Consider the following 25954-nt stretch of genomic DNA (forward strand, 5'->3'; position numbering starts at 1 on the left):
CCACCTGAAGGTCCTTGGTGACATTGACTCAAGTGACTCAAAGGACTCAAGTAACTCGACTCACTATACTGAGTGAACCGTAAGGACTCAGGTCTGTATGCTGAACCAGATTTACCATGGCTAGTTTCTATGCTGAAGTGATTACTTGATTATAAGTGTTTGTCAGTCTGTTATGCTTTTCCAAGTCCCTGCCTTAAGAGTGCAGTGGTATCAGTGAGAACACTTTGGACACAAATTTTCATGCACCCATTCGTGCCAACCACAAAATCCAGCAGGATTCCTCACACTCATTATCTTAAAGAGTAATTGCTTTTGATGTCACAACACATTGATCACTCCACACCGAAACCATAGGCCAGCAGACAGAAGAATGACAAAATATTTTTTTTAAATGACAACAATGTCTGTGCTCCAGTAGCTTCAGGTGAGAATCCCTGCCTAGCTGAGAAAATGTAATCTGCCACCGACTGCGCTGTAGGCTGGCGACACTTAGCCTTGGCCTTCAATAGTGGATATACTGTAACAACCTCCCCAGTGTAGGGCAAAAGAACTATTACAACTGTGAAAAGAGTTGCAATTGATGAAAGGTTGACTCAGTAGTCTTTTTGAATCAGGAAATTGAGGAAATTCAGAGTGCTCAGAATAGGTGTAGTAAAATATATTAAGTTTTTGATTATGTGGCGAAGCATGAAACTCAGATTGTGTTGTGAATCCATGTCAAAACTCGGAATTATTCCTCATTACACAGATGTGTATGATTTTGACTTTCACGATAGCTTTTTCTTAGCTTCTTTTGCTGGGCATATCACTGTCTGACTCTCCCTGTAACAACATGGCACACTTTCAAATTATCCCCAATACAGTTTTTTTTTGTCTGATGTCAAAAGCAAACGTATTGTGAGCAAGACATCAGAATGAAGATGGACAATATGAAAGCCTTGCTGTGTATCTGGAGCCCTCTAAAAGCACTCTTGCAGTGGAGAAAAAAAAAATACTGCCTCAGAGCAGAACTGTCTCCACTATCAGCTGAAAATTATATACACCCTGACAGTGAAATGACTCCCAGCTGGTGAAGCAAAAATAAGGGGTGGGGGTGATGGTGGTGGTGGGGGGATTCATTTCATGACAGCTCATTTTAATTACATCCCCACCACCACCTCCAACCCCTCGATGAATTGCTTAAGACCACATTAGGCTACAGCGTTGCATTAAAGTTTGAACTTACACTTCCTCCACATTTTACCCATTATATGCAGGAAGCTGAATTTTCCCATTACAGTGAGTTAGTCACAGCCACTTTCAGTTAGCGGAGCTGCTATACGCGGAAGAGTTTTATCATCAGAATGTATTATGTAAGATTGACTGCAGGATGGTGTGCAAGGAAGGGGGAAAAAAAAGGAGACTTTTGCTATCAGCTCCTGCGTCTAAAGTGCAAGAATCCTGCACAGGGGTGGTCACGGGGCGAGAACCATTCAAATGGGCCAAGAGTGCTGATGCGTCCTATTTACCTTGTGGTAATGGATTTGTTTGTGCCCCCCCCCCCCACCGTCTCGTAGGAATATTGGGGGCTGCGCTCCATTCACTTTTTGCTGCCCTGGCCATTTATTTTGATTAGGGAATGAAGTCCTCCACAGAGCCATACCCAGAATAATTGACACTGTGTCCTCTGAGGTCACAAAAAAATATACCCTTAGTACTTATCCCACTGGTGAAGTGGCAGTGTATGAAAAGATTGCAGTTGAGCACTGAACTGAAGGTGTATTATTGCTTTAGGTTGCAACAAAAAAAAACCTGTCTGGGAGCTCGTAAATTATATTTCCTTTCCTTTTTTTTTTTTTTTTTTTTTTTTTTTCCCAGGCTTGACAGGATAATTGATGTGTGTTGTGAACTTCCAATTGGCTTCAACTAGCCTGTATATGGTATGAATTTCTTTTGTTTTTCAGGTCAGAAAGGTTATCAGGGATGCTGGTGGTTTGATTTTAAAACACGGTAAGAATTAAATCCCAGCTCACCATTTAAGAAACTTGAATTTACACAGAGTTCCATTTCAAGAAGAAAAACATTACATCAGTTCATTGAAGTGACTACCGCGGAAGTCACGATGAATCAATTATTTTGGTAATCAATAATGTTTCTGTTTTTTTTTCTTAAATTTTTTTACAAGGAAAACCATCCAAAATTAATATTTTATAGTTTATTAGCCTTTTATGATAATAAACTGAATATATCTTGGTTTTGGGCTGTTGGTTGTCATCTTGTGAGGGCATTTCTTTTTAATCTACTTTCTGACATTTGACCATACAGTTAATCATTTGAGGTAAATAATCAGTCGTTCAATTAATTATTGAAAGAATGTTTCATTGCGGACCCCAGAGGAGAATATCTTCCTGTGCTCGCACTGGATGATGTGCTGACTTTAGTAAAGGTTAAAAATGGATCCAATAGCAAAGCTAAAAACAATTTTTTTTTGTTGTTGTCTTAGTACAAGCTGGAATGCCTAAAACCTTTTCCCCACCTCACATCCAGAGATTAGTTCTAAAAAGTACTCTGATGCATGTCCACTCCCAGATGAAGCCAGTCAGGAGTGAGGAGTGCAGCAGCAGAGAGAGAAGGGGAAGCAGATGGCTGGCCTACAGAGGTTCTGATCGCAGGGATATTGGCAAGATGCTGAGCTGGAGAAATTAACCTTCAGAGGTTTTCACACTGCGGCAAGTGTTGGCTGGTGCTGGATTCCTTTCTAGCTCTCTCTCACTATCTCTCTCCAGTCACCAGTCAACCTTTTCTACGAAGTCATCCCTCTCCCACTCCATTTACATCAATTATTTTCGCCCGATGTTCTCTCCCGCTTGTTTTACTTGGTCACTCATTTGAAGAAACCCCCTCCCTCAGCTTGCATTCGCTGAACTTGCTGGTAATAATGGGTACTTCGAAGACAAACAAATAGGCCTAATCAGGATGATAACCACATTCTTTTAGCAGCCTTTTGTGTTTGTCTTTCCTTCCCTGTGCTGTTGCAGTAGTATTTAAAGGTCAGCTCCTCCCTTTGCTTGTGAAGTAGCTCTAATGTGATGTGCAGACAAAGTCAATGTAGCGTTGGCAGCAGTGTCAGCTCTTATCTTGGTTCGTCATCGCTGAACTGGGAGCCCGCTCGATTGTGGATCCCCATATGGATCATCATCATCAGCCTGCTGCAGGGCAGGGTGTCTGTCTCTCCACCGCCCAACAGCCTTCGCCATTCTGTCGGCTAAAGGCCCCAGGTTGTGCTGCTCGCAGACCCATAGCTGTCTATGTAATTTGCAGCACACAGTCGCTTCACTTGTTCTGCATTGTGCCTTAAGTCCAGTCAAGGCAAGAATCCAGAAAGTGCAGTGCCTGTTTACTCAGCTGCTTATCTCTCAAGTGTAATATTAGCTTTTCTGGCGGCCAGCTGTGACAGTGAATTGGTGACAAGGGTGTGAACTCTGCCCTGAACACGTCTAGGAAATCACTGCTAAGGTTTGGCACTCTAAATTCTCTTAACTGCCACAGTAAAGTACACATTAAAGGTGAAACCATACTGGCTTTAATAAAAGCACAGCACCTGAAAATGTCATTGTGAGGCAAGCATTTGAATTTTGGTCCAAATTACAGGTCACTGTGTCAAGCTGTGTTATTGTATATTCACTGTGATCATTTTGTTTAGTTTTGGTGAGTGGAAGAAGACGTTTTATGAATGCAGTAGAAATGGATGAAAGATGAATGTTCTTAGTAACCAAGGAGCCGTGATTTAGATTTGACTACAACAGGCGTCCTCAGGCATCCAATTATGCAATTTTCTTTTTCTTGTATTCCTTTTCTGCTCACATTGTGTGTGATTAAAGTATTCACAGAAGTTTTAATGTGAAGATTGATGCATGCAGATGATAACTGCCAACAGTGTTTTATTAGTGAAAATGAAAATGATAATACGTGAGTTGGGAAAGTGGTAACAGGTGACTATCAACACAGGAATGGAGCATCAGGAACATAGTGGGTAGTGGATGCTGCAACTTTTTGGTCAAAGTAACCTGCCAATATAATGAAATTCTTTGAATAGTTATGTAATTATGTGAGCCTCAGGGGAATTGAGTACAGATAGTTTTCCCTTCTTTTAAAATTAAAAATTGAGAGAACAAAAAGAAATGTCTCTTCTATTCTTGAATCCCACTCACAATAGTTGACAACAAAGCTGCACTGCTCATTTGGGCATGTTTCATCAAAGTTAGGATGTAGAAAATGAAGCACTCGGGGAGTGTGAGGCAAGCTTTCTTTTGTTTGTTTTTGTTTTTTTAGGGGTAAAAAAGGGATAAATGAGAAACGACTTGTGCACAGTGTTGTGACTGGCTGGTTTCATAATTCTGCCAAAAAAAAAAAAACTGCTGAGAGAGAAGACAACATCTGCTCGACACATCTGAGGTGCAGTCTCCAGTGAAAAATAAAAGCAGATGACAGTTCCTTATTTTGTTGCATTCTTGTCTGGTGTGAAGCAGACATCTGCACTGGAATGATTGCTCAAGGAATTTTAGAAATTCATTTTGGCCAATTTCCATCAAATTGTCAGAAACAAGACGAGGCAATAATTGGTCTTGCCATGCAGCAATCTGTGAACATTTTCCTTCATGTCATACATAATTCTGTATGTGGGGTAATATGATACTCAAGTATTCAGAGCAGTATGCCTTCCAGATTCCATTTTGGTGTCTGAAATCTTAGCAGCCTCTTGGTCTGTGAATTCATGTCCTAAACGTGTGGGAGAGCAAACTGTGGATGAAATTGATGCGTCTCGACACAGTTTGATAACGCAGTAAGAAACATGAGTACGTGCAGCATATATCCTTGATGAACGCTGGCGAAACAAGCAAAGTGGCCCTTAAAAGGCAGATGCAACACTTTAATTAAGTTGCAAGTTTAGTTTGAGATGTGACTTAGAAAAACAAACGCCAGCAAACACATCTCTGTAGCTCAATCAGTGTGTCACTGTTTTTGACACATAATCTCTACTACAATATTTCTTCTGTCCAAGACACGTACCCATTGATGTTTATGACATTTCAAAACTGCTATGATCTGCTGTTGTGTACTAACGTTTTGCAAAGCTTGTTATACATCAAAACAGCATCTGCCATTTGTTATTGTACTGGATGATATTTTCTAATTGGGTGCAACTTCTCCGGGCAGTTATCGACTTCCAAAGTGTTCCCCAGCTGTCAAGCACTGTAATACTGTTTTGAAAGAAATCTTTTTTTTGTTCCTTCAGGTTATTGGCACTTTATTGTTCTTCTACAGGTTTGAGTTGGTGACAAAATATAGCATGATGCACTGTTACTGTTGGTTTCATAACACATAGCCAGACTGTGAACAGATTGAGTTGAACTGAGCAGGGACCCCTAATGATTTTTTTTTTTTCCTGCAGTGCATGACCAAGTGAGCGTGTCTGCAGGAAACTCTGAAGAAGAGTATGAATATATCATCACAAACAATGTAGAATTAACATTTAAAAGTACCCTGTTTATGTCTGTCGTGTCCATATCCCATCGCTGTGACTTTCAATGTGTATGTTCTTAGCGCAGTAAAAGGCAAGTTTTCAGAATATAAAATGTGCAGATAGTGTTTTTTTTTTATGATAAATAAATGTTTATAGATTAATTATATGCTCTTATGCTAAAAGTTAAACCCCAGTGGTACAAACGTTCAAACAAATCCATCATTTAAAGTTGCAGGTAATCTTTTTGTGACTTCAGCAGGGCATTTCACATCAGTATGTACAGACGATGCACAGTACTGCTGCAGTATGCAGTTAAAGTGTAAACGTCAAGCGTAAAAACACACCTTGGGTCGCATATATATGCAAAAACCACCTAGTGAATCATAAGCCTTTATCCAGCCTTTCAAAGCTAGTTAAATTGATTAAAACACAACTGCTCTGTCAGTTGCCCAACAGATGACTAAAAGACAAGACTGAATCACCTCCAGCTTCGACAAACGTTTGGTAAATAAATAAATAAATACATAGAAGGTGTCATGGACCCAACAGATTTAGCTCAACAGTCCATATGCTATATGTTAATATATATCATTATTCATTCATAATATATTCCTTTATACTAATTATTATAAATTTGCCTTTTTATTTGTGTGAACCTCTATGGACTTGGCAAGTCACAGCGCAATCTAACTGAAGATGATTTGTATCTAAACCCGTGGATGCCTGCTCATGCCTTTTGCGTAATTAACTTCACAAATATGTACATAATAGATGAGAAGCAGGAACAAAAAGCGGAGGAAAAAAGTAGTGTTTAAGTACAACAGCGGAATTTCGTGTACTGCAATTGTGGTTTCAATTCCGAGTCGTAGCGCTTCACCCCTCTGTTGGTCGGGTGAACAGAATCTGTTAAAAACAGGGCAGCTTCGAAAACATCGCACTTCATCTGTCAAAGGTTCCCCTGGTGATTCATCGGGAGCTGACATCAGTGACAGAACAACCAGAGCGATGGAAATCTATTCAAATGTGGTGAGGCTCAATTTCCCCTTTCATGAGAGAACTGTGGATAATGTGTTGGACCCAGACCAGCAGGGGGTAAAATAGCTCCATCAGTCTTTTCCAGTGAGAGTGAGGTGGAGGGAAACAAGTGAAACGCCAATGCATAACACTGACATTTTTTAATAGAATTCATTTATAACAAATGGAACTTGTGTCAGCAAAGAACTGATTTTCATACAGACTTCTTTCGCCACCAATGTAACCTAAGTAAGAAAATAAAAAGCACTCCTTTCATTCAGAAAAAGAAACAGTTTACGCTTACAACTAATCAGAGGTAATTGTATGATCTTTTTAACAAGCCATTTTTTTTTTTTTTTTATTATTTTTTTTTTTTTTTACAATTTCATTATTTAATTTTCAGTCTATGCATCCAGACGAGAGATAGATAGAGAGAGCAGAGAACACAACGTTTATTTCTGTTAATGACACTCCAAGCTTGAATGGCAAAGCCACAAGAACAGATGGTTGGGGGACAGATTTTTCTGAAGTTATCTGCTGGAGTAACCATGGCATCAGAATGGATGCTCTTTTTGCCACAAACTTTTTTTTTTGTCTTTTTTTTTTCCAAGAGTTGATACCTTTTTTTTGTGTTATTTACATACACACAAAGTGAACGTTTAAGATTTTTTTTATAGATGGGTTCAAGTAATATATTATTGGGTTTAGAATCAATAGGGCAGTGCATAGTACAAAGATAGAGAAAGTGCAAATCTTCCTACCAGGCCAACTTTGGCCATTCTGCAACATTTCACCATGCATATGAAAAATCTATTTAAAAAAGGAAAAAAAACAAAACAAAAAAAAAAGATGAGATGAAAAAAATAGACATGTTCCGAGACTTGAACATAATGTAACATTAGCCATCATGAGGTTAAATAATAGCACTTTTATATCTCAAAATCATGACAAAAATAACAAGGTAAGCAGTCGACCAAAATGAAACATACAGCTGCTTGAGTTAACAAGGGAAAGAAAGCACCTGGAATGCACATCCACAAAGCCATCAAAGAGGGTATGAAGAGGTTAAAGATGATGCTCAACATAAAGACTGAAACATAACCAAGCTAAACCTTCAGTCTCCTAGCTGTAATGTCGTAGAAATGGACGTGACACACCGTTTTAGGATTGTCAGGATAACAGAACTGATATTTCGTTGCAGATTGTATGTATTCATGTCTGCTCTCAGTAGCGACATGTGAACTCTGTCGTTAAAACCTAAGGCGTGAAGAAGAAACCCTTCGTTGATGACCCGTGCTTTAGGCATTCTTTTTTGACCGAATTTTATTTTGACGGCCCGTTTCAAAATGGGAATATTATTGTTATTACATGTGACTGTAGTGACGATCTGTAAAAAGCTCATTAATGTTGGGCCACCGTCCTGTTTTGGTTCTGAGGCCAGCATTCTGCAGTCTCATCCCTGGCTCTATGTCTGATTTTTTTTTTTTTTTTTTTTTTTTTTTTTTTTTTTTAAATATACATCATTTAACTATCATGTGTTTTAGACTGTTTTCTGTAAAGTACAGTGATTATATATAGATATAAACTATTTTGTTCTAATTCACTCAGCCACAATAAGGCCACTGAAAATGAAAAATATGAGCTCTGAAATGTTCTTATTTGCATATATAATCTCATCATGTGACAAATGAATACTAAAAGTGAATAAACCATACAAACACAGTTATACTAAATGCCTAGGTTACTCAAAGGATATACATTACTATGGTAAATGAAACATTATAAAAACAGGCATAAATATAAGGCACTCTAAATGCAAAAATGAAAACAAAAAAAATTCTTACCACCGAACGCTTGAAAGAACCACAAGAAAGTGACGTCTTTGTACCTTGCCCTATTGTGTGGAGCTATGATGGCGGCTGTGTGACCCCTCTGCCTCTAATTACAGACTGTAGGAGAGTTTGAAAAAAAAAAAAAAAAAAAATGCACCAGTGATGCTTTGACTGGCATCTGACATTCGCACTCCCACACCTCGCTTGCGGGGGGAACAACAATGTCATGAGTGAATGACATATCCACATAAAACCCTATCTAAAAACAGACATATTTATTGCACAAGAAAAGATGCACTGAATCAGAATACAATTTTGTCCTACTGATGTGCATTCCAGTGAAAAATCTCATTTCATTTCCCCCTTAGCGCACTCTCAGTTTGGAAGCTTTCATAGACAAGCCATATTTCATATACTTTTTACTCATAAATTGTGTACTTTATCAATATATTCAGAATGTTATATTTATACTTCAATATATCTTTCATATATATATATTTGACAATCTGTACCATATATTTATAGATTCATATAACCTTATCCAATTAATCAGGTTCTCTCATATCGCCCTTCTTACATGGAAGAACTAAGATAATCGGTAGCAGCAACTTCATACTTTGCTCATCCCTGTTGATTCCACAAAGCCCCAGTTTATCTTATGGGAGTAATTAAGTTGCCATGTATGTGATCATGGACAAAAACAAAAATAGAAAATTAAAAAAAAAAAAAATCAATACCCCAAAGAAAAAAAAACAAAAACCTCTTGAACAAACTTACATATTGGTAGTGTGAACGCTGTTCTGTGCAACAAAATGAGGGAAAACAAAAGAAAAGAAATTTTAAAAAAGCAAAGAGATTCTCTGCAAAATAGCACATACGTCAGAACAGTTCTACAGCTTAAAAAAAAAATTAACATTTACGTAAATACGTTTTTATCACTTTATTCCAAGCGATAAATTTGTGTAAAAAAAGGAAATTCACACATTTCAAAAAAAGCACATCAGCTGTATAATAAAGTACTAAAAAACTAAATCAATAATTTTTTATATCATAGATCATTTGAACTTTACCCTCTCCCAAAAATTTAGATGATGAACATTGTGACAGGAAAAAGGGTATTTATTTATTCATTATTACTTTAAGTCTGTCCTGCTCTTGTGGACCAAGCATTGTCTTCTTTTTCGATGGGTTGTCAGTGTGTACTTGATTGTGGAACAGATTTTTTTTCTTTACAATGTGCATCAAGTTTGTTTTTTTTTTTTTTTTTCCCCGCCATTCTTTGTGCCTCCAATGCCTCTCGTAATGGTTCATAATCACTGATGCATTTCTGACGATGTCATAATTGTTCGTTTACTTTTTTGTCGTGTTGGTTTCATTCAGTTTTATGAGCCCCAAAATGAATCCTTGAAGCAAAAGAAAAGGTAATTCCCTATGATGCTTCAACAGTCAGGATTCCCTCACTTTGTATCAAAGCAAGGTTTTATTGGGGTTGGGAAATACTTGGTCCTCCGGGAATCTTCTTTTTCATTTTTTGACGAGTCATGTCGCACATCCAACACTTAATGAGTTGTTAGCAAGGAGTTAAGGAGTACTTTCTCAAGCAGGAATTTATGGCTCAGAAGAGAGGCTCACTGGGTTTTCTATCCAAAGGGCCCTCTGCTTTTTTCTTCCAATACTGGGTCTTTTACGTTGCATAGTGATCAAAGCTTCCCAGGTACTCCAGACCAGCTCTGTAGCAGAACTGGTACTGATCCTGGAAACAAAGAGAAAACTTAAGCACATTCCCTCTCAGGATAAGATACTGGATTTTTTTGGATTCTTTGCGCTTTTATCAGGATTATTGTTCATTAGCAGCCTTTTCCATTGAATGGAAACATTTGTTGTTTTCCAAATGTACAAAATGAAATGCCTTTCAGACACATTCAGCACCCAGTTGCTTTTTCAAAACTTGAAGATGATACAAGAAGAATTATACAAGAATTGTTCTGAGAGCAGTTGAGCCTACTCAAGATTTGTCAAAGAGCATAACTGATTTAGTAATTGAAGCTTGTGTTACTTGATCCTTATGACTCAAGAGGACACTTCAAATATCACCATCCCTTGTATTTGGTAAATTGAGTATACTTTCAGATTGGTAATACAGTAACCGTGTGTCTACAGTGTCAAAAAAGTAGATGTATTACAACATTATAGCTTGTGAGTTATTTTTTCTTTCCAAGTGTAATGGAAAAGAGGCATGGGGGAAAATAAAAACCCCCAAAAACACCTCACCTCTGTCTGCACCATAGCTGGTCTCTGTGTCCGTAACATTTTCACTGTCTGAAAGATGTCTACTACGCCCTCGTATCTCATTCGTTCCAAGACAATGCTGAGGGTGATGAAAACTCCAGTTCTACCAACTCCCGCGCTGTGCAAGAGAGGGCAAAGAGGTTAACAGTGAGGCCAGAGAAACCAGATGAAAATAGCAAAAGTTTGTTATTAAGCCAAACAATGTTGTGATAACTGAGTGTAGTGACAGACAGCATTTAAAACTTTGAGAGATGTTTGTATTCAGTTTCATTTCATACAAAATGCGAGTGATACGTTTTGGTGGTTATGCCGGTCGGTCACTTACCTACAGTGGACCGAAATCGGCCCATCTTGGCCAAACTGCTCTTTTGTTTTATGTACTTGGCCAATGAAATCTATGAAGCCCTCTCCTGATTTTGGCACTCCTTGTTCAGGCCAGTCTGTGAACTGAAACTGCCTTACTGTTCGTGATTGACCGTCCTGGGAAAAGCAGATGGGAAGAAAGAGTGAATGTGCGGAGCTCGCTCCTTAAATGGAACATCAGTCAGAAATATGGGGGGAAAAAAGGCAAAGGAAAACTGATGAAGTGAAACAAGGAAGCCAATCTGAGGTTTTTTGCAGACAGCCGACCCATGGCAGTTCGTTCCATGACCGTCTCCATAATAATGATCCACGCCTTTGTGGGTTTTTACTGTGCAAGACGGCATTTTGAAAAAATATAGCACAGGCGCCAAGTTTAAAGCATCAGAGAAAATGTTTTGTTTTGTTATTACAGATGCCTGCCATTTTACCTGAATGTATTAAACATGAACACTAAAGATGCTAATTCCTTTGATGTGCTACCCTCGACAGGGTGCTCAGAGGATTGACTCTGAGGGTGTGCATTCCTTAAGTGATATTGTATCCCCTTGATAAGGAGAGCAATCCCATTGACGAGACAGTGTAACATGCACTACAAAGAAGGAAGCCTGTGCCATTTATCTGTGTAAGTCTTTGATGGAATTAAAAACTCTGGCAGTGCTACCGGCGCCACATTTGTTTTTACACACTGACATGTGTCATAAATCTCACAAATATATATTTATGTTCATGTTACACTTAAGGCCATAGTTCGGCATAAACAAATACTTGATACAATGCCAAAATTTTGAGCTAATGACGACTGCAATGTTAAATCTTTTCACAAATAAGCATGTTCAGCACTGCCATCCAAATCATCTCTCTTGGTAAATAGATCATTCAAATGCAACTTAAGTGTCAAACATAAGTTGTTTATTGTTTTCTTTTTTATGTTAGTTTGTTTTTTTTAAAAAAGAAAAAACAACTTAAAAATTGTTATTATTTTGTTGGTGAACTCATTCAGTATCCCAGTGACCCATTGTTAGGCCACAACCCAGACTTTGAAAAACAATACACCAGACCGAACTGTAACATTGTATCGCTGAATTTAGAGTTGTATTCCCACAATGTCAGTTTTTGATCTTTAAACTTTAAACTTATTCTGTGAAACACTGCTTACCCTGGCATCAGTCACTTTGAACTCCCTCAGGATATACTGCGGCATGTTATACTCAGCCATGGGGTCCACCACAAAGTACTGGTATCTGGCCGACCTTTCTGCTGGCCAATACTGGTGGCATTTTTCCTGTAGCGAGTGAAAAAATAGAATACCACAATGAGCCACAACACTCTTCATACACTAGCTTCATTGTGTTCATTCTCAGAATTTTTTTCATTCAACTCGTATTGTAACTACTGCTGGAAAGCTTTCATTGTCATGACTGAATCTGTTTTGCAATGTGTGCTTTTGTGTTGTGTATTCAGAATAAGGTGGTTAATGTGCCCCCCGAAGCCCTTCAAGTGTGTGCATACCCTGCCCATTTCTCTAAGCTTGGTGAGCATAACGACAATAGTAGAGTTGTGCTCCCATAGCATTCTCCAGAAGTCCTCTGTGGTCTCTGCCAGTGGTCCCTGTGTGGCAATATAGGCTTTCTGTTGCCTGTAGAAAATCATGAAAATAGTGGAGGATGAAAATGGTGTGATACAGTCAACAATCAAATACATTAGAACCTTTACTGTGAATGGTTTGACAGTGCTTAAAGAGCCATAGTTGCAATTACTGACCAACAGTCTTGCTGACTCTTCCCAAGTGATATCTATTTTCAAGTGTAATGAATTGATGTGCTGGCCTTCTGATTGACAGTGGGTGTCAGTGCACGTTCGTACTTACCTGTACCCATCAATGAAACTGGCATTGATGTAGTCGGAGCCCTCAACTCCTCGAATGGGCTGAAGACACACTCGTGTGGACTCGTATGGCATTATGTTAACAAGGCGGTTCTTGAACTTGTTGCAGGGGAGATTGGCACTGATGAATCGTGATGTATGGGCTTTAGTGTTAGCTAAACGCTGCACGGAGACAGAGAAAAAGAGATATCTTTGAGCCATACAGGTGCCAGGTGAGGTGCTCCGATATTCTGGTGTTTCTTTGTCTCCCTGGTGACTGACTGTGTTTGACACTAAAGGTTGCCTTCACATAAGAAATATCCAGGTACTATGAGCAATTGCATGCCTTTGGATTCTTTCCTGCTTTGATGCAAGTCCGACTGAATGAAGAGTAATAAGCTGCCCATAGTGGCTAATGAAATCTACACTATAATCTCATAGTGTACTGTGGTTTTATACTATTTCACGTAACCATAAAGTATGGAAATGGAATCGAAGCGATTACTATCATGGCTTGCCTTCGCAAGGAAAAAAATAGCATGTTATGATGAAAAGACAGGGAAATGGATACCCAAGCAAGCTTGGAGTGGACAGAAGTGCAGTGTAATCTAACCTGTTTATCATCTCTTAGTGGAATCAGCATCCATTACAGAGCAAGAAAGTAGGTGCGTGACAAGAAAAGCAATGCTTATAGCAACACCACAGACTCTTGGGTGTTGAATAGGGTTGGTTGAGCCTCTCATTGTAAAGTATATTGCCCAAGTCCCACTGGCAACTGTTCTGTGGTGGGGAAAAGCTGTGTTTGGCGTTTTCATGTGAATCAAGACCCCTGTAACTAAATGAATGGGAGCTATGGGGAGGGGGAACCAGAAGGGGAGAATTTATTCTATGTTGAGTCACACAAGTGAGTGAACTAACTGACACAGAGGGGGAAACCACAGGCCCCAAGCTGTCTGGTGGTCCTAATGGGAACTGGAAAAGAGTTGAACTGAAAGGCCAATCGGTGACACTGGAGCCTTCATGCGACTTGGTCATGGGGTGCCAATCCGATGCCTGTCAATTCTTGCTGCATATGGCTGCATATGATGGTGTAACACTTGATATCATATTATTATGTTTTTAGTAAGGTGTGACGATCTTGCCCAGTGCTTCACGGTTTGTACCTTGAACTCAAGTTCCATGCCGGTGACATTCTCTCCACCCTCTATCTGCGTCAGTTTCTGGATGTAGGCGTATAGGTTTCTGGCGGGCACTTCGGTGGTGCCGCAGTTGACGGCCTCCAGGAGCGCATCGTGTATGAAGACATACTGGTCTTCTGTCTGCACCATGTAGTTGCGCTGGGCACGCATTAGAGTTACATGCCCGTAGATGTCCACAGTCTTCTCGTGCTTGATGCGCTCTAGCATGGCATCAATCACAATGAAGCAACCTGTGCGTCCTACCCCAGCACTGCAGTCAAAAACAAGGAAAAAAAAACAGTTAATAATACAACTCCATGTCATAACTAGACAAGCATGAACAATGTGTCTGACTGTATTTGATCTCCAGTGAAGTCTCATGAAAGGAGAGGTTTCTTGAAGCGTGTACACTCGCTTTAAAGAACTCTGTTTCTCCTCACAGTGAGGTGAACTCCCTGTGCCAAGTTTGCCACTGTAGGTAGGACCATTTGGCTTGGAGTATAATTACATGTGAAGTGGCACCGTGTGGAGAAGAGGGCTGGGCAGGGGCAGCCTTCAGTGAGCTCACTATTGGCTTTTCAATCCAGTTTCACCCCTCTGGACTCCCCATGTGCTCTCCAACCCATCAGGACCCATCACTTATACAGCCGCAACATTTAACCTTTATCTCATGGTGCCACCAGCTACAACAAATACACACCTAAATGTGGATACTCAGACACATTTTTGAGAGTAGGATTTTTTGAGGGCTTTGTTAATGTGCTGGGCAACTTCAGAGAAGTGCAGCTGACTTCAATTAATTCCATTAGATTAGCACAGTGCATCCTAATGGCATAAGAGCTTTAGAAGAGGCACTGAAAGGCAGGTCTCTTCATTAAGATTCACATTGTCACATTTTTACATTAGTCTGTAAAAATGCACAAGCAAAAAGAAAAAAAAAAAAAAAGCACTCTGAGAAAAAGGGAAAATGTTTTACAGTAACTCTTCGACCTCTTCTGCAGGCCAGCTCGAGACACGCTGTACAAATGTGGCCCCCTTTTGCACACTGCTGACGATCTAAAGATGCTCACTTTGGCACATTACATGTTTTAATAGCGCATGCCTCCGCGCAGAAGATGTTTTCTGATGACAATTTATTTACCGAGGGGTGACAGGGTGGTGTTAAATCTTGTTCGTTAACTCTCCTCCCACAGCACTGACAAGACAAGTCCTTGCACTTGGCACTCCAAAGTAAATAGGTTATTCAATCCATTAAGCTGACATGCCTACGAGGTGTGAGCCATGCTCTCGTGCCTCCTCCTTCTGATGGAGCATTTGTTTTTCATTTGCTCTGAAGAACGGGGAAAGGGTTGAGAAGGAAAACTCAAGAGGGAGTAAAGTTAGTCCCCGGGGGCCAAGTCTGCTTAATGTGCCATGCTGCACTGGAACTGTGCTGCAAATGGAATAAAGACACATATGGGAGTCATTGGCTTTAACAAATTATCAGATGATCACTTTAAAAATGGCTGACATTGGCTGAATGAGGCTGAACCTCTTTTTTTTTTTTTTTCTTTTGACTGCTTGAGGGTGATTACAAAATATGCATTTGAGTTAAAGGCTGAAAAGAAATGTGAGAGTGTCTTGGGGATATTTGAAGAATGAATCACTTCCAGGTCTGAGAACAACTTAGCCCTTGGGCTGGGGATGCAGAAAGTAGAGGAGATTTCTCCCTTTACCCCAGCTGTTTTCAATCTGAAAACATTTTACAGTGCAGACCTGAATGTGGGAGAGTGATGACCTGCAAGAGAGTAAGTGACAGAGTGACAGCATTGAGCTAGAGAGATGGAGACAGACGAAGATGAGGAATGGGAGGAGGGAGGTGAGGAGACAGAAGGGAGTGTTGTATTATATGGGGAGAGGGGCTGCCAGCTGTTGCGAAGTTGTGTAGTTCTCACGTTTGTTCTCTAAAAGACTGAGCTGCGGGATATTTGGAAATTTTCTTTAAACGTAAGATCAGGAGATGCTGGGAACATATGCAATATTCCTTTATCGACAAGCAACGTTTTGTGTGTTCTGCGACGAAGTGATGCAGAAAGCCGTCGGACCATTTGGCAGTTGAAGGGGAGCTGGCGGACTGACTGCACTAATGACCTGACACTGCCTTTTCAGCCAGTCAAGACCAGCTGCTTTGGACGTCGCTGCACATTAAGTGTCAGACTAAAATGCTTTCCAAGAGTTTAGGGAATAGGGGAAGGGAGAGAAAGTGCAGTGTGAAATACAGCTGCAATGAGTCCCGGGAAGATAAAGTGTGAGCAGCAGTGAAAGCAATTACATATGTATTGTTACCAGATCTCTTGCCGTCAGCTAACCTGTCACCATTTCGCTACACTGCCAATTGAACACACGCATGAACTCAAACTCTGCAGGATCACTTCACTGCTGTTAATGGCGTCAAAACTAATTTTAGGTCTTTGCGTGTATGAATACTTTACAAAATATGGTAAGTAGATCAACAAAACCATTCATTTCCTACTCGGGACGAATGGGATTTTCCTGCAAACTGATTTTGTTACTTTTTAGATTTTGTTACTTTGTAGGTTCAGCCACATTATTTCACAAACCACTGCTGATTCTTGTCTCATGTTAACTGCTGACCACACAATAATGATGCCAGACTTTTATTGGTGTGTGAAGTCTTCTGATGATGGTGGAGTTGCTCCTAACAAATCATGTATGGATGAAAACCTCAGCTGCACTCACTGATATGAGTTGTAACCACACCCAACTGGGGTGAAACAGCTTCCATACAGCTGCACAGGGTGTGGAGCAGGTGTGTATTCACCTTTTAGGTGATAATGCAAGCAGACAGTAGCCTGGATGCAGTTACTCCTTTACCCAGAGAACAGCCTGTCCAAATGGCAACTGTTAGATACTCCTGCAGTGTGATCCAGTCTTCTGCCATCCATCAGCATGTACATGCATGCTTTAAGCAAAAAAACTGGGGAAATTCCAAGCTTCTGTGTTCGCTAGCATGCCAGCTGTTTGTTTTGTCAATTGCAACTAAGGTAACCGAAGGTAATTCGGTAATACGACTCTTGTGTTTTATGACTATCAGAATAATACACTGTAATAGAAAGAAAAAGAAAAAGAAAAGGGAGAAATAGGTTGTCAGTTGAATCCTTTGAGAGTGTGGGTTGTTCTATCAAAACTTTTCCTTCCGGGTCACTGAGAGAGCTAGTGATCTCTGTGACATTCAATCATGTCCTTTTGATCTGTTCCGTCACCTCACAACGCCTGCATAGCCCTTTAGCTAGAAGAGCAAAACAGACCCTGACCTATGGGTTAGTGAAAACAGCAGGAACTGGGAAAGCAGGAAACATGCTACAGTGTCCATGGGAGGCAGGTTTCTCAAGATGCACCATGATTTCACCTTGTAAGAAGGGTTAGCTCTGCAGGAGAAACATATGAATGTATTTAAAGTAATATTATTAAATACTCCTGCGATGACATATTTGCACACAAAATTCCTCAACTTATCCATTATCATTATGGCACTGTGTGAGGCATTGTCTGTTGTACTTGTAAAATTGTGTAACTGAAGCTAATAACTAAAATAAATGGGAAAAAGAAATTATAAATCTTTTGACAAGTTTGTAGATTAGTTTCAGCCACAAGCTCATGTAAAAACTACAAATGATCTAGAAAAAAAACCTTTCTTTAAATTTGCTGTTTCATAATTACTACATGATGAAGACTGGAAAATAAATGGAAACGTCGCGACATGAGATGAACACCAGCACACAAAGCTTAAGTCTAAATAAGAAATGGCTCACCAAGAATCTGTCTTCCATTTCCTTGTGTTTATCAAATGAATTATTATGGAACTCCAGTGATGTGTGAGGCACACAAGTTATTCAGAGGAATCATACAATAGGTTGAGTCATTCGTTATTGTTTTGTCAGACAGCATAGTTCTGATGTTCTCAGTTTTACAGTGTAAAAATCTCTGTCTCAATATTTGGGTGTCCATATCTCAGAATCTGTCCACTAGTATTCTGGAGATAATGACGATTATGAAACATCTTGCTTATAAATTTTATTTATTTATTTTTTTGCTTAAAATAAAGTATGCAAATATAAAAGATGACTCTGTTTTAAAATGGCGGCCAAACGTGAAGTGAGGAAACGTCTCTTAAAGGATTTGGAGCTTGGAATTGACTATATCTGATAGGGAACCAGAGGAATTAAAAACTCCCATCTGCAGAATGGCATTAATTCCTGCATTCTGCTTCATTGTAAAAAGTCAGGATTTTCAATTTAAAGCAATTCGGCAACTAGCTCTAATTAACTTCAGCATGTGGTAATTCTAATTCTTCTCTAATCCCCTTTCCCTTTTTTGTCACTTTCTGACACAAGTTTGTATCTATTACGGTCTATCGCCGTTTCTTCATTTTTACTGCCTTTTTTCCCCCTCTTCAGTCACTTGCTTTCTCTGTGCAGAGCCTCTGAAGACTTCCTGAGTTTGAGAGGAGCCAGAAGTCTGTCTTATATCTTTGTGCCTCTCTGCTGGGAGTCTGGATGCTTATGTAGCAGAGGGAAGTGAAGTTGGCTTGAAAATTAGTTGTTTCAGAAGCAGTAACCCAAGGGATAAGCCAAAGCAACTTGTGGGCTGCTGATGTGCGACATGTTAGTGGCGCAACAAAGAACGCAACACGTCTGCATGTTTGTGTGTCAGTGTGTGGGAGGAGATGTTTAAGTTTGCTGAGGGCAATGCCACTCGTACTCTCTGCGCTGCGATAGTGAAAGCACCTTCAGATTTAAAGTGCCTTCTGTGAAAGCTAGTAGGCTGATTTGTTTGTTAGTTCAGTCCCTGTTACATATTCTCCTTTAGACAACAGTTTTTCTTCTGCTTCATGACTAATCTGCTTTGAAAAAATATTTATCGTCAGTACACAAATGACTCACCTATAAACCTCAAAATAACCATGGGTGTATTGTATTTTGTCATATGTATTCATATATTCATTAGAGCAAATGGAGAGAACAAAATCAATTTCATGCTTCAGGATATTTTCGTGACACCATGTTGTTTCTTACCTGCAGTGTACCACCATGGGCCCTGCATCTGGAGGATTGCAAGCTTTCACCCGCCTGAGGAAGGCCAGGAACGGAGTGGGGTGCTCTGGCACCCCGTGGTCTGGCCAGGCCGTGAACTGGAACTGCCTCACCTCTCTTTTCTCGCTGGAGCCATTCTGAATAAGGAGGCAGAGAAAGGTTAGTGACAAACACAGTTCGCATCAAACACATGACAGCCGTAGGGGGGTGTAAGTAGCTCCTACGAGAAAACAAAATCCAAATGCTCCTTACTTTAAAAAGTGCAAATGTCCTGACACAGTATGTGGCCAGCTCTACTGTGTCGAGCAGGGTCACTTGGATGAGGCCGTATGTCTCTGTCCCTCTTGTAGGCCAGTATTGGTCGCATTTCACCTGCAGCAGAGAGAAATGTGACATTAGACAAGATCCAGATAGGAATATATGAATGTCTTCTCCCCTATAGTTGATGTATTGCTGTCTTTTTTTTTCCTGAGCACAAATGTAGGCCTGCACAAAGTCAAATAAAAGTAGAATAAATATCCAGATTCCCTTCATTCCTGCTGACTAGGTTTGATTTCATAATCAATGAAATGGCTTGAGATATTTATACAGAGCCGACAGTGCTATTAATTGTCCTGACAGACTCTGTAATTACAAAGGTAACCACAGTTTCCAATCATATTACTTGTCAGCTTTATTGCTATTTGAGTGCACAGCTTTGTTTCTCAGTTAACGGCCAATAAAACACTGTTCCATTATAGCATTACTGCATTGGCTGACAAAGGGAAGCACTACTGGTGTTAGGAAGGAAGTAACAGCTGGTTTTTTTTTTCATAGTATCTGTATGTGGTTTTGGTTGTATATTTAACACAACTGAAATGTCATCATGCTCAACAAGTCCTGCTGTGTGATGCTCTGGGACTCTTGATACACCGATTGTACCGCTGTAATATTCAAACATGTAACAAATTGCACCATCCACTAATTTCATTTCTTAAGCAGCTGTTACAGCATTGACACCAGACTCATTATAGCATTTACTTGCAAATACTCAAGCTTTAAATATGGAAAACAGAGAAAGACAGCTTGAGTGCTTCCCAGCATATGATATGACTGATTAATGTGAAAGACAGGAGTCATTGGCAGCAACAAAAGCGTATTATGTACGACTAATGTCAAACAATATAATGGTATGGCTGGATGGGGGGGGCGTAGGACGTCTTGCAGGAAGCATTTCCTGCAGAGCCAAGAAGCACTCTCATATCGCAAAGCATCTCTGAAGTGAAACAGACGCCTGACAGCATGGACCACATTTAATGAAAGAATCACGCATTTTACTGTGCCGAAAATGTTGAAAAGGAGCCACGGGAATGTATCTGCTTTGCAGATTGTACAGCTACAGAGAGAAAGCTGCTTTCTGGATTGAGTCAGCACTCCTTCTTAACACTATGTCAGTCTCTTAGAAAAGTGTGAAGGTCAGTAGCTTATGGACTCCATGCGAGCTTTCATGTGCTCAGTGTTGGATGAGCGAGAGAGAGAGAAAGCGCCTTTTGACCACATCAACCTTAAAGGAGCAGTGAGTGCGTACAGCTGGACATTGTTGCTTTCACTACAGTTTGGGTGTTGTTGTTTTTTTTTCTTACTGATTGTAATCTGGTGCCTTTAGCGCAGTGCAAGGCGAATGAAGAGAGCCAAGTCACTAATCAGTGAGGACAAAACAACAATAGAAAATGTTGGCATTTTTGTTGGCAAAGAGAAGATTGAGAATATCAATTGATAACAGAATGCAACCTGGCTTCTCCTTGAGCGTAAATACAGTACAAACATGCCGCAGTGATCAAACAGGGTCAGAAAAAAAACACGAGGACAAGGACGTCAAACTGTTAGGGACACTAATAGAGAACAGACAGAGTTGGAAGAACCTGTATTGCAATTTTTCAGGATCAAACTGAGAATGTAAGGACGTTGCTCACACCTTTACATATATTTTTGTCTGAAAACAAACATGTTTCTTTTGAATGGCATTTGTTAGAGAGATGGAGAGCACTCCCGAAATTCAGCTGTCTCATTATTTCCATTCTTACCCTGGACCTCTCCTCCAGTTTGGTCATCATAACTATGATGGCGCTCCTCTGCTCCCAGATCATCCTCCAGAATTCACCAAATGTCTCTGGCAGAGATCCTTGCGTGGCAATGTAGGCATTCTGCTTCCTGTAGCCATCAATGTAGTTGGCATTGATGTAGTCACTTCCAGGTATACCTAAAAAGAAACAAGGCGTGACTTGAGTTGTAAAGTTGGAGTCTGTATAAGGGTTGTTTTGTGAGAAGCACCAGAGAACGGAGGGATTTAGATGGTGGAAGACGAGCACAATGTGCACACTAATTGTCACAAAATGTTGTTAGTTGCTGGGTTAAGTTCGATTTCCTTCCCCTGATTTGAGATAATGTCAGATCCTTCCCCACATAAGGGTCCCACTGTGTTAGTCTGTCCTTTGTGTTTTAAGTATTGAACAGAAAAATAGCATGAAACGGTCACATTTGAAACCAGTGTTACAATCCATGAGGATATATATTTACTATCAACTGCACATTTAAATCCACACTTCCTGTGTCCCTCTTTCATATCTGTAACTGACGTACAGATAAAGCTTGGTAGGCAAAAAGTCTGTCACCTCACATGGAGAAAAACAAACCAACAAAAAAACTAGCAAAACAATTTTCTCCCCTCCCCTCCTCACTCCTTCCCTTTGCTAATATTAAATGAAAAGCACAGCAGCCTTTTCAAATCCAGGCGAAAGAGACAGAGCTGACAGCTAGTCAATGCTTCAGGACTGGCGGTTTAGGGGCTTCGTGCACACATGGTCGACCAAGATAAGTCTCATCTGCATGGACGCCACGTATCAGAGAATCCCCTCACTCCAACTGCTTCCTCTACCCCCTCTCCCCCAGACTCCCTTTTACTCCCAGGTAACTTATTCAACGGGAAAAAAGGAAAGAAAATGGAATATGAACACATTCAAAAATCCACCAGACAACCCCCCGAGCTGTTCCCCACCCCTCTACTTTTTTGTTGATGTTGTCCACACAGCCAAGCGGCTGTACATTTCTTGATGGACAAGGGATAAGTGCATTTCCAAATTGAAAAGCAAAAAGCAAAAGGAGACATTACTGTGGTTTAATGAGAAGGAGGCAAGTTGTTTAGTGCACATTTGCAAATGGATTTTGCCTTTATGCTTTCTGTCACTCAGGATTTGTATAAATTCTGCCAATTTTCTCTGTCAATATGCTTATTAGGAAATAAACATTGCTGCAGTGTTGTTCAGTGCTCCCCATAGAAAAGGAAAAAGAATCTTAAAGGAAATACACAAAAGATTTTAGGATGCAGCATTGTAATAATGATAAAGATGACTTTTAGTTGAAGCGCAACCCTGATTCCACTAATGTTAGAATGCTGTCTAAAACGTAAATAAAACAAATTGTGTTATTATTTTTCATACAGTCGTGCTTCACAAAGTGGTGAACCTCACTTACTCGTGAACGACTGAGCCTTTCGAGGATGCCCTTTTCATCCCCAGTCCATGGTACCATGACCTTTTACCAATGAACCTGTTTACCTGTTTCCCAACAGGTGTTTTTTGAGCAGTACAAAACTTTCCTGTTTGTCTTTTGTTGCCCCTGTCCCAACTTGTTTGAAAAATGTCACTGGCATCAAGTTCAGAATAAGCATATATTTACAGAAATCACTGATGTCCTTGTACTGTTTCCAATTCAGTACATGTCAAAAAGGATTAGTAAATTATCACATCCTGTTTTATTTATGGTTTACACAGCATCCAAACTCTTTAAGAATTCAATTTGTGGTCTTGCATAGGAATTAGTGTATAATTAGTAGCAGTGTGTTCATGTTAAGACTGTGCATTTACGAGCAGACACTCATTTCGAAGATTACTACCTCTTACTACAGAACAGATTTATCGTTGTCACATTAGATTTCAATGAGATTTTCTGAATAAATGACCTCGGAGAACAGGAAACCTATGACTCAGATATAGCTCTTCATTGAATAACACCAAATATAGAACAATGGGAAAAATAGAGAGCTCTTGTCTAATCTCAGTGTTCCAGAAAAGAAGAGAGAATTGATGGAATATGCATGCTAAGAAAAACTAATACATTCTGACTGAAATTAGAAACTGTACAATTTTGGCAAATGAAGGGTAGACAAAGTTTTAGGGATTAACTTTAGACACCAGTTTAATCCTGCTAAGAACATGTTTTGTATGGTCAGGCAACTTGGCAAGAGGTGCCTCGTCAGTCGTCAGAAGTGGAGCAAATTCAGTGATGTCACGACAATTATAGTCCACAGATGTACTCGAGCATCAGAGCGCCTGTATTCCAGAGATTCTGCTGATCCATCCCCACATCAATAAATTGTGAAAGTACTGCAGCTGTCTTCAGATTCTGATGTCAAATCCCAAATCCCTTTTTATTCAAAGAACTCAATCAGTGTAAACAATAGACGTACTGCTTGCCAAAAGGCTTTGTTTAAGCTTTAGAAGGAAAAGAGGAAGTCCCTCATGTCCCCCTGGCTGAAAACTACTCGCTTGGTATAGCACAAAGGCTCCAATGTGGTTGTGCAGATGTGTTTATACGCCTGGCTAATGGAGTTCCATCAGTGCTCAAGCTGTGTGTTGTTTTGGAGAGACAGCAAAAAGGCTCTCTAAGTCTTTATCTATGTTTTTTGTCGCATTAGCCATTTATTACTTTGTTTATTTTCCTTTCCCTCCATGGGAGCACCTCAATGGAAATGGTTAATTAATAGCTGCGTGTGTATGTGCAATTGTGTTAAATCCAGTTAACTGGTGAAGGATCCACCACTTAAATAGCCATTTCAGAATGGTCTTTCATTATTTAGAAACTGTACTGTACAGTGCAAAACATCTTTAATTTAAACTAAAGACTCTTACTGCACTTGTTTAAGTCAAGTAAGAGATGAAGAAATGAAGTGAACACACAAATTTACCACTGTCGAGCTGCAAAGTTGGACCCTGATGTTCATTTAGCGTTTTTAGAGGTGCATTGTCAGTTGTGTCACTCTGGTCAGTGTAATCTCAGTGCTTCGTTCTGTATATATTGTATATATGGTATATAAGGTATAAACTCCATGCAAAAACAGGCCATGGCTTCATATGAAGTGAAGTGGAGGCATTAGAGAAACAGATGTTGGTAAACGTCCTTGCATCTCTCACTTTAAGTTGTTGTTTAATCCTATTTGAATGCTTGCCTCAGCATTTTAAGGGAAAATTGCCTTTTTCTAAAGCCACCTCTTCCTTTGCAAACACCTGAGGCGTGAAAGGAAATAAGTAGTTTGACATGCTAGTAAAGGAATAAATTTTAAAAGTACAGCATGGTTGTGCTCCTGAGGTCTAAAAGATACAGTTGCACAGGCGGTCTTTGGAATCGATACAGCAGTGGGGAGGTAAGATGCTGGTGGGCGACATACCGTCAATAGCAGAGAGCAAGACTCTGGAATGGTCGTAGGCAATCACGTTGGCATATCTGTTCTTTGGCTTGTTGACCTCCAGGTTAGAATGCTCCCATGTGAACTGCTGACCAGGGTCAATAGACTGTGAAGAAGAAGAAAATTTGTCATTACTTTAGAATATTTTGCACTGCATGAACATTTAACAGTAGTTTATTTGCTAAGATTGAATTCAACTCTGGGCCATTTGCCTGTTAGGTGTTTATGCAAGATCCATATCAGAAAGCGTGTCTTTCAGAAAACTGAAAATCTGATCTGTTGTAGTTTACTGCTGCATAAATAAGCTACATACTTTAAGAGTGTGCTTGACACACAAGGTCATACTTAGCCTATCTGTCTTCAGACATTAACCAAGCCTTTATTTGCTATGGCCAAGAGAAAGGCAGTTTCTAAAAGCAACAGCTCTGATGAATTTAGTCATGTATTTAGTCATGGTACATTTGTTTAAAAATACACATTTTGTATGCCTGTCATGCATAGGTATTAGTTTAGACCTCTTTATGTGTACCCAGCAGTGATGAAGAGAGGTTGTAACATATTGAAGAAATATCGATTCATCTTTAGCCCTTAAGCATGAAAGAGTTTGTCATAAGGACATAAGGATACATACTTTATGTTCTAGAATACTAAAATAACCAGTTGGTATCCCCTTTCTGCACAGAAAACCTGGACCATAAATTAAGTTGTGACCATGAAATGTGTCATGCTGTTAATATGAAACTACTTAAGGTTATTGAGTCAAAAGGAAATTATTGTTCTTTGATGGCTGATTTAATTGATGAGTAGTCAAACCCTAACATTTATTCTCCTCATTTAATTTAAATAGACTCTGTTCTTGCCTCTCAATATCATGGAGAAAATGGGATGTCAACAGACCAAGGGAAGTTGACACTTTTAGTCTACAAATCTTAAAGTAAAAAGTAGAAGTAGAGAGCACTTTCTGGATGGAAATTTGACGTTAAAGCACAATGTGACCTATGTGTTGTCCTTGGCATGAAGTAACTGCTATATATAAAAGATACATTATGAATTGGTCACAAAGGAAATGCTTGTGTTCCATCAGGTTTCCTCATTTGATTTTTGGGATTTTATGGCACAGGCTAGAACACGACGCTTGAGATTAGCTCAACACAACTTGCTATTCAAGCCCTCTCTCATCTGTGTGAAACAGAGATTGATAATGGTCCCCCATCACCGATAAATGAACTATAAAATATAATATCACAAAGGGAAAATGCGAACACATGAAAGATAGCATTCCATTTCACATAACAGAGAAAATGTTGTGCTTCTGTTTT

At 39.8% G+C, this 25954-nt stretch overlaps 1 protein-coding gene across 36 annotated transcripts in view; it reads right to left on the minus strand.

Annotated features, from left to right (window-relative positions):
- Positions 1–6663: 6663 nt before the first annotated feature.
- The window catches only part of LOC124054897 (receptor-type tyrosine-protein phosphatase delta-like), a 339738-nt gene continuing 320447 nt past the window's right edge, over positions 6664–25954 (minus strand). For all 36 annotated transcript variants that reach the window (XM_046381377.1, XM_046381378.1, XM_046381409.1 and 33 more), the window contains 11 exons: positions 24618–24741; positions 21199–21374; positions 19388–19507; positions 19118–19272; positions 14028–14313; positions 12869–13047; positions 12511–12637; positions 12158–12283; positions 10964–11118; positions 10621–10756; positions 6664–10102 (listed from right to left, as the gene is read on the minus strand). In XM_046381377.1, the coding sequence (XP_046237333.1) occupies positions 10034–10102; positions 10621–10756; positions 10964–11118; positions 12158–12283; positions 12511–12637; positions 12869–13047; positions 14028–14313; positions 19118–19272; positions 19388–19507; positions 21199–21374; positions 24618–24741 (1653 nt within the window). In that variant the 3' untranslated portion in view covers positions 6664–10033. The remainder of the gene's footprint in view (positions 10103–10620; positions 10757–10963; positions 11119–12157; positions 12284–12510; positions 12638–12868; positions 13048–14027; positions 14314–19117; positions 19273–19387; positions 19508–21198; positions 21375–24617; positions 24742–25954) is intronic.

Source organism: Scatophagus argus, chromosome 23 (genome assembly GCF_020382885.2).
Source record: "Scatophagus argus isolate fScaArg1 chromosome 23, fScaArg1.pri, whole genome shotgun sequence".
Lineage (NCBI taxonomy): Eukaryota > Metazoa > Chordata > Actinopteri > Scatophagidae > Scatophagus > Scatophagus argus.